Source organism: Canis aureus, chromosome 6, assembly GCF_053574225.1.
Source record: "Canis aureus isolate CA01 chromosome 6, VMU_Caureus_v.1.0, whole genome shotgun sequence".
Taxonomy (NCBI): domain Eukaryota; kingdom Metazoa; phylum Chordata; class Mammalia; order Carnivora; family Canidae; genus Canis; species Canis aureus.
This window is the reverse complement of record NC_135616.1, coordinates 27,820,844-27,836,975: the sequence shown is the minus strand read 5'-3', so window position 1 is coordinate 27,836,975 and position 16,132 is coordinate 27,820,844. Positions and strand designations below refer to the sequence as shown.

Genomic DNA, 16,132 nt, shown 5'->3' with positions numbered 1-16,132 from the left:
GTTTCTGATGAGAAGTCAGCTGTTAATCATATTCTTTTTATATCTACAGATCTCTTATTCTGTGAGGAATTTAGTACATTTGAGCCAGACATTCTATTAGAGATATCCAAAGAACATAACTTTTTCTTTGGTTTGGTTTGTCAGAGAAGTATGGTGAGACTTCTGGACTGCCAATAAAATCTAGGCTTCTTTTTTTTTTTTTTTTTTAAAGATTTTATTTATTTAATCATGAGAAACAGAGACAGAGAGAGAGGCAGAGACACAGGCAGAGAGAGAAACAGTCTCCAAGCAGGGAGCCTGATGTGGGACTCAATCCCAGGACTCCAGGATCATGGCCTGGGCCAAAGGCAGGCGCTAAACCGCTGAGCCACCCAGGGATCCCCAAATCTAGGTTTCTTATAGCAAACTCAAAGATAGCTTAGTACTAGATGGAATTAAAATAAATATTACACATTAAATACACATTAAAATTAGATAGAATTAAAATGGTAAGGAACTCAATTACCACATGACTACATACAGCAGTTAAACAACAACAACAAAAATTTAATCAAAACAATACAAGGAAATAATCCTAGAACAGGAAGTAGTCCTAAGGCACTTTGGACTGAAGGACAACAAAAACTCTTTTGACAAAACAACAGAGACCATGGTAGTAGAAACCACCAGGAAACATTTAACATGTACTCAGCAATGATTTGTCTTTAGTATATTTCAAATTCTGTTCAGTCCATGACCCAGACCCAAATTAAGGAACATGGAACACATAATCATGAACAAAATGGAAAAGTTTCTATAAAAGGTCTTTTACCAGGTCAGAACAGCAGAGATTCATTAATATCTATTGTTTATGGCTGAAAAGCAATGATGATTTTGTCCAATTTATAGAAAAGGGGAAATCTCAAAAAGATACCAAATCTCTTTTTATTTTCTTGACAAAAAAAAAAAAAAAAATGAAGAGGTAAGAAAAATAGTAAGGTAGGCTTCTATACCAACATTTTTGAATGACAGTGGGAGAAGCTACTCAAAATGCTACCTAGGTCTTTTTTTAAAATAAAGAATACTTCAGAAATGCTGTAATATTTCTAAAATGGTAAAGCCTATCAAATAAGACTAAAATAGAAATTATAAGCATGATAGCTTGAGGTGACATTAAGTTCAGATTCACAAAAGAGGAAATAACACTCAACCGTGGTAAAAAAAAAAAAAAGGTATACTCTAAAATGTACATTGGCTAAAACTGTGGTTATCAGATCCTTCCACATCCAAGATCAAGGTTATACTGTGGGTAAGAACTATTTCTTAAGAGGGGAATGAAGTAACAGATACATATCAATGAAATATTTTAATCTAAGTAGAACAAGTGAAAAACATTTCTAGACACCACAATGAATCCATGCTGAATAAATTAGAAAATTCACCTTTGAGGCATAGCAAGAAAGAGAATGAAGGAGAAATGAGGAAAAAATTCACCTTGTAAATAGAATAATTTATTTTTAAGGAAATGATAGAAGTCAAAGAAGAAAATCATAAGGTAGAGCATTCTTCTGGAGAACTGTGGATTTAATAAAACTATAAACAAAACTTATACAATTTGAAGCAGATGCCACCAATGCAAAGAAGAAACAGAAAACATCTCTTAAAGTAAAATAAATGCCTCATGAAAAATGAACTGCTACTATCTCCATCACAAAATCTAGAAATTGGTTAAATTAAAAAAAACACACCTTATTTTGAGAACAAATAATATTTAATGTTTACCTGATATCCTCATTCAGGATCAGAGTCCTCACGTTGTGATGCCCTTCCTGACAGAAAACAAACTCATTGACCAAATTTACCCAATTCCCATGAAAAGGAATGAGAAGGTGTTTATACTTTTGTTTAGGTAAGAAAAGCTTGTCATGAAGAACAAAGCAGATGACACAGGGAACAAGATGACAATCTCCACTTGGCATTCAAAAAGAAACTTATTTTCCTTCTCTAAATGCAAATGGCAGAGCCTATAAGTGGCTTCAATTTCATTTTCATTGCATGTAAGACATAATGACTTGACTACCAGGCATTTCCTGAAAACATGGTTTTGAAATTTTCTCATGACTAAGTTAAAATGGAAATTTAAAAGTATCTTTCTTGTTTTGTTTTGTTTTCAACGGTGTTCTCTCCATGTACTTGGCCAAAATCTTCATTTTACTATTAGTGATCTTTTTAGTTTTGTTCCTCAAAGTTTAGGTTAGAGAGTCAGTGCTCATTATGATGGATCTCTAGTGAAATCACCAAGAATCACTAGCTTAAACATAAAACATTAATACCTGAGAAAGTTTTATTTTCCCCCAATTTCAGAAGTTGATAAAAAGAGTGAGGCCTCTTTATTTAGGAAGTCTTCAGAGCCCCCTAGATATCTTTAGAGACTTCTAGTGATTATTTCTTGACTCTCAGTCTATATCCTTAAGGTCCTAAGACTCTACACCGGCAAATGAAAACCCCTCTGCTTCCCTTCCAATAACCCTGCCAAATGGGTTGCCCTTCATTTTTGTGCCCCCCAACACACTTATGTCATACAGAGGGAAGGAGTGGAACTACAAAAGCAAAGGTCAGAAATATGATCTTTATGTACAATTTTCTCTTGAAAATTGCCCACTCGAGAGCAAGAGGCAAGAACCACCTTCAAAACTGCCTGCCCTAGAGCAGCCCCAGTGGCGCAGCGGTTTAGCGCTGCCTGAAGCCCGGGGCGTGATCCTGGAGACCCGGAATCGAGTCCCACCTCAGGCTCCCTGCATGGAGCCTGCTTCTCCCTCTGCCTCTCTCTCTCTGAATAAATAGGAAAACAAAACAAAACAAAACCGCCTGCCCTGCTTTCAAAGTGCTGGGGGAAAATCCAGCTAAACCATCAAGATTAGCTGTCACCTTTCTCTGCCTCATTTTATAGCTTAGGTTTTTCAGAAATCAGAACAAAAGAAAGTATTTCTAATTAGAATACAAATAACCCATTCATTCTTTGGCCACTTCTTTCTTTCTTTTTTTTTTTTTTTAACTTTATTTATTTTTCTTAGTAATCTCTACGCCCAACATGGGGCTCAAAATCAGGACTCTGAGATCAAGAGCTGTATGCTCTATTTACTGAGCCAGCCAGGTGGGGCCATTTATTCAAAACAAGGATATGTTCTAAATCTGAGCTACACAACATTCCAGGAAAATTATTATCTATTACTTTAATCTTTCCATCTAAAGGTGTACCTAAACTTTAAGTTCAAAAGTGAAGTTTTCTTAGCCCAGGCTCTTATCATATCTGAGATAGTTGTCTCTAGGCTGAACAGCAATTATGTTCTTTAGAAGGGTTGCAAAGAACCATTCACAGGATCTGATATTATTCAAAAGGGGAAGATAATACCTTAGCACATTAGGTATGCTTTAATACTTCATGTGAATGGCTTGGCCCCCACTGCACAGTTTTTCTACAATGTTTTAGTATATAAGACTTTCTGTTCTCAACTATTTGAAGATTTAAACTCATTTGGATATGCAAAAGATACCAAGTATCACTTGTTAGAGGGCAAGTTTTAGAGCTTATTTCATATCACAACTGGCAGAGTTCTGAACTGTCATTTAATTATACAATATGTGCCATTTAATGATATGTATGTAAGTGTTTTATTATATACAAAGATTCTCATGTATACTTATGTGATTAATATATACACACAAACATAAAATCATCCAGAATATTTCAATTTTCTCCAATTAAAGATTTTATAAGTGACCAAGTCACTTTTATTATTGTAAAAATTTAACCATGAGTTAGGATAGGCTCATTAGTGTTTTCCATAAGGACGGTGAGTAACAAACAGGCCACCTGATTTTCTGTAAGCAACAGAGCAGTGAGTTTTCTTTACCATTCCTGCTGTGCTTTCATACAGCTAGGAAGTCTCCCACTGACCCATACCCTGCTTCAAGCAATCATCCCTGACCTCTGGGCCCCAGGAACAGGGAGATGAAAAAAAGGAAGTAAATGACACTAACTCAATCACATGCTGTATTTACACACTTTAAGACAATGTTATATTCTGTGACTCAAGGTAAAGCAAATGATTCTTCTGACATCTTGCTGATCCATTAAAGTCAAGAAAAGGTAAGAATAAAGACGCTTACCTGTTGTTCTTGCATTCTAGCAGCACCAAGTTCTGAGAGAGATATGGTGAGTTTCTCTTGCTGTTCTGATAGATATTTCTGATAGAGACTTAGAAGTTCTTGGCATTCTCTATACTGTAGCTGAAGAGGTAAGATTGCAAATTAAGGGAAAAAAACGAATAAACTGATTCAAACTGCATCTATCAGCGTTGCTTTTTAGATTCCAATGAACAAGAGAAAAAAATGCAACCACATTTGGTGAGTGCAAGTAGATGAATACAGTACATATCTCTACCAAAAAAATCAGGAAAACAATAATTCATAAAGAGTAGCAATAGTTATCTCATTTGAGGAGAAATTCCTCTCAAGCCTTTACATGTAAATAAATAAAAATAAACATGCAAAAGAATGAAGTTAGACTCCTCTCTCACATATGAAAACTAACTGAAAATGGATCATTGACCTAAATACAAGAGCTAAAACTGTAGAAAACTCAAAAGTAAATCTTCATAACCTTGAATTAGGCAATAGTCACCTGAAAGCACAGAAGGCAAAGAATAAATGAATAAATTGGACTTCAAAATTTAAAAAACCCTTTTGCTTCAAAGAACACTATTAAAAATTGCAAAAACAACCTTCAGAATGAAAGAAAATATTTGCAAATCATATAGATGATAAAGAACTGGTATTCATAATATATAAAGACCTTGTACAATTCTACAACAATAAAAACTACTTAATCTAATTAAAAACAATGAACTTGAATAGACATTTCCCAAAAGAAAATACACAAATGTCCAAGCAGCACAAGAAAATATGCCCAATATCATTAAACATTAGGAAAATGCAAATCAAGACCACAATATGAGATAATACTTTGCAGCTACTAGGATGGCTATAATTAAAAAGTCTGACAATATAAAACTTTGACAAGGATATGGAAAAATTACAACCCTCCTATATATATAGCTAATGGGAATGTAACATGGCACTGTTGCTTTGGAAAACAATTTAGCAGTGCCCTCAAAAGTTAGGCACGGAGTTACATGACTCAGCAATTACACATTTAGATATAAGCCCAAGAGAATAAAAAATATATATCTACACAAAAACTTGTACATGAATATTCAGGGTAGCATTCTTCATAATAGTGAAAAAGTGAAAACAACCCAAATGTCATCAAGTGATAAATGGATAAACTAAATGTGTATATCTATACAACACAGAACACTCTTCAGCCATAAAAGGAAACAAAGTATTGCTACATGCTACAATATAGATGAATTTTGAATATATTATGTAAACAAAGTCAGATATAAAAAATCACATTTGGTATGATTTTATTAATATAAAGATGGGTTTTTTTGTTGTTATTGTTTTAAATATCTATTCCAATGAACTAGGGGAAAGAATATTCAGTTCTAAGTATACAAGATCACAAATAAAAGTTATATTCATCCATGTTCACTTTCTCTTCTCCAATTTTCTGAAGTACATATTATATGAGAAGAGCTGAAGGAAACAAAATGCCCAGAATAGGCAAATCCACAGACAGAAAGTACATTAGTGTTTGCCAGCAGCTAGGGTGGGGGAAGGGAATAAGGAACAACTGTTAAAGGGTACTGGTTCGGGGGGGGGGGGGGTAATGAACACGCTCTGGAATTAGATGGTTGTGTTTGCATAGCTTTGGGAATATTGTCAAAACAACTGAATTTCACACTTTAGACCACACTGGGTTCATTCAGGGTGGCATGGCTGTAGACTGAACACTTCAGAAGGGTAAATTTTATTATATGTGAATTATATCTCAATAAAACTACAAAAGATGCAGAGTAGAAGTGATAATACTATTTTGGTGAAAATAATTATGCTTAATTTACAAAGAAAGTTCTACCTATATTAAACACAAAGGGATTCTAATTAGATTTTTTTTTAAGATTTTATTTATTTATTCATGAGAGACACACAGAGAGAAGCAGAGACAGGCAGAGGGAGAAGCAGGCTCCCAACAGGGAGCCTGATGTGGGATTCAATTCACTGACCCACCCAAGTGCTCCTTGTTTTGTTATTGTATAATGTCAATTAAGTCAATGTTTCATTAATAAACCCATAATCAGGAAATTTCCTGGCCAATATACCTCTCTACATTTTTCAGAGTCTAACATGAAGAACACAGCAACCTAACTAGGTATACTCTCTCCTACAGTTCCTCACACTTGCAAAGTGCTCAAGATGAAGATGCTAAATTGGAAAGGTCACCTAACTGTGCAGATCAGGGGTGGGTGACAGTTCCATCCAAGAGAGATTTCTATTCCTTCTCTTGTGATAATTTCCTCCACAGGCCCATTTTTCTCTCAGATAATTTCTAACTCTCCCCCTTCACACTTATTATGTATGCTGTTGGTATAAAACTTACTGTCCAATGAGATTATTCTGTATAAATACTTTTACAACAGCTCATCATGATTAAGGGTGGGAATAGTATTTTGTAAATGTCAAAAATGGTGACTGGTTTCAGTATTCCTTAACATTTTTATAACCTAATCATCGCCTCTGGGCAGGTTCCTGTTCAAATAACTTTTGCCAATCATGACTGCATAAATAACCAATTGCTTCATTATTCTTATTATTAACCTTTAACAAAAAAAAAAAAAGGAGCCAGAGATGGCTCGTAGAAGAGCAGCGGTTTTAATAAAAGGACAGGTTACTAAGTTTAAAGAATACATTAATTAGAAGAGCTTGCTAAATACTCAGAATCGTAAAAACAGTAACAATAGAATGAAAAGTGTTCTAAATAAGCTAATAGGATTTCACAGTCAATGTATGTCAGACCAGGCTGGTTTTCCATTGCCATGCTTTTTGTCAGTAAGCTTCAAAAGACGAGAATGATGTGCAGTGGTCCCAAGAGTTCCTGCCAGCTATGATGTATATAAAAAGAATTTTTTAGTCTGGCTGTTACCATAGGCAGTAATGTTTATAGTAGATGAACATATTAGCTTGGATGCAGAATAGGAATTTTCCTCTGGAAAAAGCCAGCACAATTATACAGCCTAAGAGTTAAATGTCAGCATTTAAAGACAAATTATAGGCAAATTCATTTAAACATGCTATGTATGCGGCAGAATATAAAAACAGGCAGTCCTATCCTTAATCAGTTTTTTATATCTGTCTTGATTCACCAGATTTTGAAATGCTCTCCTTTTCCTGGAAAATCCAAAATATATGTCCAGGCAATATAGTTATTTTCCTAACACAATGAGACTTTACCCTTCCATCTGGAGAGAGATTTACATAAGGAAATTGTGGGTAAAATGCTTTCTTCACTGGGAGAGAGAGTATTCTGAGAATAAAAAAGATATATTTAACTCAATCCTGGCCAAATGACAGAAAAGAATGCAACAGATATAGAACATCCCATCTAAGAGAAGGTGTACACCAAACCGTGACTGACAAGAATCTAACATACAGGCAATCTGTCCAATGGCTATTCAAGAACTGAAAGAAATAGCAGTCATCACAATCTCATCAAAGAAAGAAATTTCATAAAAACATAAGTATAAATTAAGATCATATCAAAACCTAAATATCAAATTAATTAGCTGAAGTGGCTGATGGAAATGGTCATTTTGCAAAGCTGTAAGCCTTAACTCCAAAATGCATTATGTAGAAAAATACAAGTAAAGGTCAAAGTAGAATGAATAGGGAGTTAGGGAGAAAAAAAAGTCATGTGAGAGAAAAATCAGAGGTAAAGGGAAAAGGACCAGAGACAGGATACATTACTAGTAGGCTGCCAAAGTAGAAAGTGACTGCCTTAAGCTGAAAGATTTCCTCTGGCATAGCAAAGACCACTCTTTTACCCCAACCTACCCTTGCCTTGGATATTTGGGATACTGGGATCTGGTACTTAGGGATTCTGATTTAATACAGAACTCAATGAGGGAAGGTCTATATGGGAGGGGAAAACAGAATCATTAAACCAAAAACAACAACAACAAATAAAAAACACAACAATTCTCCTTTTTTGGAACCATGACTCCTTGGAAAAATGGCTAATTCCCATTCTGGAGTATGGAAAGTACAAAGTAAGTTGAAACATGTTGCTATGCTATATTGCAAAAAAAAAAAAAAAGTGTGCAAAGAGAAATAGATGGGAGCTTGTCAAACAGAATGGAAGCAATTCTGAAGGAGATTCTCATTAGTTAAATTTGGGACAATTTGAGCATTGGAAGGGGTGACTTTAATAGCAAATTGAATAAATAAATATTTACCAGTTCACCATACTTCCAAAGTATCACCATACTTCAAAAAACCAGAAAAGCATGAAAGGGGAAATATGTAAAGATCTTCTTTACAGAAGAATCCTAGCTACTTACTTGGAAGGAATGGTCAAATTTAAAAAATCACCCTCCAATGTAATCATTCATTCAGACAAGGATCATTAATGGGGACTGAAACCAGTAGATGAAAGATTAATAAATAAGATATAAGGTGTCAAGAGTAGTTACTTAGAGAATGTGCTTTTAAATGGTGAAATCTGGCAGTCATTATTCAAAGTGAATTAATTTAAGATCACTAATAGTGAAAAAAAATAAAAAATTACATACATAAAAAAAATTACATACGTCCTAATGTATAAGGTAGGCAATACTGCCAATGAAATATTCTTGCCAAATGTTTTTATTTTGATTTAATCAAATCTGTAAACTTAACTTCAAGGTCAAAGAAATGAGAAAAACAGAACAAGTTAAATTATAGCAAGAAGAAACAATCAGACAAATCCAGAATATGGGAAATTTTGCAAAGTAGTCTTCAAACTCTTTGAACTCTCCAAAAAGTCCATTCCATGGGGGGAAACAGTGGGGGTTGGAGGCTATCCTACAGGTTGAAGATGCAACCAAATGTAACCTCTGGCCCATGACTGGACCGTAGCTCAGGGGAAAAATAGCTCTAAAAGACATTCTTGGAACAACCAGGGAAATTGGAATATTGACTCAATAGCTGATATTATGGAATTACTGCTAATTTTGTTAAGTATCATAATGTGGTTTATAAAGTGAAATGTTCTTAATCTTATGAGATGAATGTAAAGCATTTAGGGTGACATATAACACTTGGACAGAAAAAAGTAAGCAAGTAAGTTTTTATATATGTAAGTAAATAAATTTATTTATATCTGTATAAGTTTATATAGATATATGTATATTTATATAAATTTATAATAAAAATAAAAGCAAATATATGAGAGGACGTGAAGCAAATATTGCAAAACGTCACTAAGTGTGAAATCGAGGTAGCATATATATGGTGGTTCATTATACTAGTCTGTCAACTTTTGAAAATTGCCATAATAAATCATTGCAAAAAACTTACTTTTATTACATTTTTGTTGTTGTTTTCTTCTTTCTACTATTATTCAGTTTCCTCCTGTCTTCCTTCTTCCACCATAGGTTCCATGGTGATAAGCAAAATCGTAAGCATCAGGTTAGACTCCCAGGAACTCTCTACACAACTCCATGTATTTGTGGTCATTAAGTCAGGTGACAAACCGTTAGTATGATCTGATGATATACCAACAGAAATCTACCTTTGTGCCAAAGATAGGCATATCCAGGGTAGCAAAAGATCATTTTTAAAAAGCCTGTCGTTTCTTCCAGTTGTTTAACAAAGGTAGTAATGTAGAGTGACTAGAGCATGGGCTTAAGTGTCACCCAACATTCTCGGCTCAAATCTTTCATTCTGGTGCTCAGTAATAATGTAACTTTGGATAAGTAACTTCTCTGACATCCTCATCTGGAGATGATAATACCTACCTCACCTAACAGGGCAATTATGAATATAAATAAGCTAATAAACGAAAAGAACTTAGCATAGCACAGAGCACAAAGCATACATTCAATAGATTTTGTGAAAACGGATCAAGGGCACAAGAGATAAGTGTTGGCAAGGATGTAGAGAAAAGGGAACCCTGGTGTGCTGCTGGTGGGAATGTAAATTGATACAGCCACTAACAGTATGGAAGTCCCCCCAAAATTAAAAATTAAAGTACTGTATATGATTTATCAATCCTATTTCTGAAGGAAATAAGTCACTATCTTAAAGAGATATCTACATCCTTATGTTCACTGGAGCATTATTTACAATAGCCAAGACATGGAAGCAACCTACATATCTGTCAACAGATAAAGTTAAAAATGTGAAACACACACACACACACACACACACACACACACACAGAATATTATTCAGCTTTAAAAAAGAAAGAAGTCTATTTGTAGCAATATGGATGAACCTTGAGGATATTATGCTAAGTGAAATAAGTTGGACTGAGAAAGACAAATACAGTATGATCTTATTTATATGTGGAATCTAAAAAGCTGAACTCATAAAAAACAGTGGTGGTTGCTAATGGGTGGGGGTTGAGAGAAATGAGTGATGGTGGTGAAAGGATACAAACTTCCAGTTTTAAGATGAATAAATTCTGGGGAATCTAAGGTGCAGCATGGTAACTCTAGTTAATAGGCACTGTATTGTATACTTGAAAGTTGCTAAAAGATACTGTTCTCAGCACACACACACATACACATACACACACACACACACAAATAAGGGAGGTAATGGATGTACAAACTAACCTTATTATGGTAATCATTCTGCAATCTCCACATATATGAAATCATCACATGTACACCCTAAATTTCACAATGTTATATGTCAAATATATATCAATAAAGGTAGAAAAAAATGATATCAAGGAGCTGAAAGATTAAAACAAAGATCATGTTCTAGGAGAGGCATTTAAACAGGATACAGTGGAGATTTTTTTTCAAAAAGTGGGGGTAAGTGGTCACTTTGACAATATTGCAGGAAGGCAGGAGGAAAGACTCCAGAACAGAGTAGATGTGAACCCAGAAATAAATCTTGGAAAAGGAGTATACTGATGCACTGGGTGGGCAGGATGGGGGCAGTCTCTCTGCTGAAAGATCATCAGGACTAAAGGCATGGAAAAACGAAACTGATAAGCACACTAATGGAAGCGCAAGTAGCACAGCATGGATGGTTAACTGGTCATAAGTAGGGAGATGTGTGAAGAGACTGCAGAGGCAAAGAGGGGTCAGATCTGGAATGTTACCCTAAGTTATTGAATTTTATTTCCATATAACTCATTGATGTTTTACAACCAATTTGTATTTTATAAAGATACCTTTGGTGGGCATGTGAAGGGTAGACTGGAAAGCTTAAGACCAGAATCAAAGCAATCAGTTAGAAACTTGTTACAACAGTCTAAGTGAGAGATGCAACGGACCTAAATTGAACAGTGGTAGAAAGTAGGGAGGTTGGAGTTTTAAAGGGAAATTTAAGACACTTCCAGCTTATGAACTGGGTAACACACTTAGGTGTTAGGTGCACAATTACCTTTACCAGGACAGAATACACAATAAAGAAAATGTTTGGGTAAAGGGGGGAATAAGCGTTAGACACACTGAGTTAGAGATGCTTGGGGAGCATTCACTTGAGATGGCCAATGCAGGATCTCTGGATCCCTAGGCTTGGAATTCAGAAAAGTGGTCTCAATAGAAACAGAGAATTTGGGAGTTAATCACTTTCCACTTTGGTGGAATCACAGCCACTTTTGGTGGTGGCTGACCAAATGAATGCATGAGTGTCCAAGGAACGTGTAGTTTCATTCATTCATCTGTTCATTTTTTTAACTCAACAAATAAGCTTCATAGAGCAGGAATATTCATGTTTTGTTTTTTACCAAATCCTTTAGCCTACATAATAGGTACTCAATAAATATTTATTGAATAAACATATTTACTGAGTACATTAACATTTGAGACTGTGCCAGATACTAGACATATAGTGATGAAGAAGAGCAACACTGTCTCCTGCAGGGAGCTTATCATCCAGGAGGAAGGCAGGTAATCAAACACATACTTACAATAATGAATGATGGAAATAATGGCAAGAATGTTATGTCGTGCTATGCTAGCACTCCCCAAGGAGATGAGTGACTGGGGAGCAAGGGAAAGCCACCTGGAGAAAGAAATCTTCCAAATGAGAAAAGATAAGGGGGCTAATATAACAGTAACATATAAAGGGCAGGCAAAGGAAAAGGAATCAATAAAGATGTTGTCAAGTATTTCCAAAACAGCAGAGGCCATACCAGCTAAAGATGGAGAGCTGAGGAAGCTACTGGTGATCCTTGCCAGAACACAGGTTTGACATTACTTAGCTATTTACTATCTCCCCCACTGCTTTGATAGGTGGCTATTTTTAGGCTATTTTTCACATCAAAGAGAGAAGCTTCTGGACAAAAAGAGATGTTTTACTCAGGGTCACCTTGAGATAAAAACAGGTGACCATGAGGGTCCAACTCTAATACAGTCCATTAGTCACAAGACTCCCAGGGAATATAAAGAACTCAAAGATTTTCACTATGGCAGGAACTTCCTTCACTCTGAACACATATACCTGACATAAAATACTAAGATAGCATATACTGTGTATTCTACTTAGAATGTTTCGCCTATCCTTATACCTACAAAATCCCAGTTTATGCTTTCAAATTGACCCATGCCATCTCTTCCTCCATCTCTGAATTCCCAGGCAGAGTTAAACACTTTTATTATAGTAAATAGCATACAGCAAAAATAAATATTTGATATTACTACACCTGAAGGGGACTGCATGCTTCTGGAAATCAGAGTATCTTAATTTTGGTATCTCTCTAGTATACAGGAGGAACTTTAAATTTTTTTTTTTTTTTTTTTTTTTTTTTTTTATGATAGTCACAGAGAGAGAGAGAGAAAGGCAGAGACACAGGCAGAGGGAGAAGCAGGCTCCATGCACCGGGAGCCTGACGTGGGATTCGATCCCGGGTCTCCAGGATCGCACCCTGGGCCAAAGGCAGGCGCTAAACCACTGCGCCACCCAGGGATCCCCCAGGAGGAACTTTAAAAATGTTTGGTAGTGAAATAAAGTAAAGGGGTGTCTACTGAATCTCATATTCAGTTTGGGTTGGGAACTGAACCAAACCACATATTCTTTAAACTAGCCAAGAGAATACTTTAAAAAAACACAGATTCATTAAAAGTTTTAAATTGTCCTAAACTCATAAGATTTTCCCATCTTGAAGCAAATATGGCTTCTGATCATATTTCTCACCTTACAATCATTTCCTCTTCCCTCCCTACAAAAAAACAATATACATTTTTTAAGATAAACAGAGGCCCAAATTATATAACTAGTTTGGCACTCAATGACAATATATGCAACTAAAAATGGATTATTGGTAAAAGAGGAAATGATACCAAGATGAATTGACTAGCAGAGCTAAACAAGAATTTCACATAAATGTTTACACCCTTTTATTAAGTTGTGATCTGTGCTGGAGTACAACCCACTGATACAAGTTTGAAATTTTCCCTTTATTTAAATGTATGGCAAATTCAGTGCAAGGCCACAGTGTTTTTCAATTTCCTGATAATAGTAATCTTTTGGGGGGGAGGAACAAATTGCCAAAACAAACAGGGGAAAACTCAATATTCTGGACATTTACAAAAGAAGAGAAATGCCTCACCCAGTTTCTTTTTTTTTTTTTTTCTTTTTTAAGATTTTATTTATTTATGCATGAGAGATGCAGAGAGAGAGAGAGAGGCAGAGGCACAGGCAGAGGGAGAAGCAGGCTCCATGCAGGGAGCCTGATGTGGGACTCGATACCGGGACTCCAGGATCACATCCTGGACCAAAGGCAGGTGCTAAACTGCTGAGCCACCCAGGTGTCCCAACCTCACCCAGTTTCTTCAGGATTCTAGTTGTTCTGTTTGAACAACAGCAACAAAAACAGGAGCCACAGAAAGATATCTAATTAGAGAAATTAACTAGCTTTTTTAGTTGGCTTTTTTAAGATTATATTTATTTACTTGAGGAAGAGAGTGAGAGAGCACAAGTAGGGGGGAGAAGCAGACTCCCTGCTGAGCAGGGAACGGAAGCTGGGCTCCATCCCAGAACTCTGGGATCATGAATGAGCCATCCAGGCACCCTGCTTTTTTAATTTTGCAACTGTACCAAAAGTAAGGTAGAAACTATGACATCTAAATGTCATCTAAATGTCATAGTTTCTACCTTACTTTTGGTACAGTTGCAAAGAAGAATGGGGCTGAAACAGACTCAGAACTGAAATATTTGAGAATCCGTCTTTGCTCAGATCATCAGACCCTGAGATTTTCAGGAAATCAATAACATAATGGAGACTGGAGGTTTAACTCTTCAATCTTAAATGGAAGGACAGTCACAATTAAAAGTTCATATGTAGATAACTTAAAAAGCAGGCAATTAATGTGCCAGATTGACAAAGAATTTTTTCTTCAGAGTTTCCTTTTCACATAACACTCTAATGACACACATATACAAGCATTCATGGTAGATATTAAAGATAAGGCCGCAAAAACAGTTCTACTGAAAGCCATGCATTTTCTCTTGCTTCTAATTTACTTAAAAATTAACCTTTTGTTTAAAGGTTCTACGTTTCAGTTAGACCCAAAGGAGAAATATTTTCTTCATTTGGAAGGTTGCTTTAAATCATTCAGCCTTAAAAAAAAAAAAAAAAAAAAAAAAAATCATTCAGCCTTTTCTGAGTTACAGGAACTAGTCTAGAAATACAGAAAAAGAAGGCTAATATCTCACCCCTTGCCCAACTATTATAAGGTGAAATGTGGTAACAATGATTAACACTCGAAAATTTCCAATTTCAGAAAGGGTATATTCTTGACAATTAGGACCACTGAAAACTGTCTACACACTAAGTTTTCTAGACTCTGAAAGGACAATAAGTGAAGCTGTGTGTATGATGCTTTGTAAAGCAGAGCTAAACATGCCAAGCTGGGTGGGGCCGACTAGCTCAGCCATGAGGAATAGACTAAAAGCTCCTTAGAAAGAACTTATCTGGGATCCCTGGGTGGTGCAGCGGTTTAGCGCCTGCCTTTGGCCCAGGGCACGATCCTGGAGACCCAGGATCGAATCCCACGTCGGGCTCCCGGTGCATGGAGCCTGCTTCTCCCTCTGCCTGTGTCTCTGCCTCTCTCTCTCTCTCTCTGTGTGACTATCATAAATAAATAAAAATTAAAAAAAAAAAAAAAAAGAAAGAACTTATCTCATTTCACTCTGTTTCCTAGCTTCAAGCAGGAGAGTTTCATTCTTGTCATTACATTAAAACCTTCCCTGAACTATCAATATTAATACACATAATACTTTCCTTTCTTCATATTCCCTTGTCTACTTGAAATATTTATGCTGCTATGTAAGACCATTCATTTCCAGGTGGAAATATAAACTGAGCTTAAGAGATCCCTTATTCTTCTTTTTCAAACAAAGTAATCCAGTGGTACTATATTTTCCTCATACAGTTCATCTTCTAGCTCTTATAATTTTTGGGTTTATCATCTCTCTTCTTCAGATTTCCCAGTAGAGTTCTCTTATAAGATTTGGATACCACCACTACTTAGCACAAAATTAAATGCTTATTACCAGGAATAGGTACGTGAATTAGAGCATCTGTGGCTGGCTTTACCGGTCGCAGGATACTTCTGAGTGTTTTAGAGACATTATTATATACTTAATTCTTACTAAAAGGAAAAAAAAAAACATTAAGTGCTATTATTAGTCTTCTTTTACAAATAAATTTGCAGCACAGAATGGTTAACAAATTACCTAAGGTTACCTGCCAGGGAGCTAGGATTTGGAGTAAAGTCCTAGAACCACTAGCTCAGTGTTTCCTATTAAGTAATGTACATAGGAGAAAAAAAAAAAAAAGTAATGTACATAGGAATCACCTGTGATTCTTGTTAGCCGATACTGATTCAGCAGATCTGAGGTAGGGCCCAATGTTCTACGTATCCAACAAGCTTCCTTTCTCAGTGATCTTGATGGCTGTTGTAGGCACCACACTCTGAATGTGCATGTCTTTCTAAGTACCCTCCGTATCTGTGAGAAAGCCTGTTCT

General features: G+C 35.8%; 1 protein-coding gene across 11 annotated transcripts in view; it reads right to left on the bottom strand.

The window, feature by feature from the left end:
* The window catches only part of KIAA1328 (KIAA1328 ortholog), a 366,861-nt gene that overhangs the window by 222,502 nt on the left and 128,227 nt on the right, over window positions 1–16,132 (bottom strand). For all 11 annotated transcript variants that reach the window (XM_077900521.1, XM_077900522.1, XM_077900515.1 and 8 more), the window contains one exon: window positions 4,150–4,277. In XM_077900521.1, coding sequence (XP_077756647.1) covers window positions 4,150–4,277 — 128 coding nt within the window. The remainder of the gene's footprint in view (window positions 1–4,149; window positions 4,278–16,132) is intronic.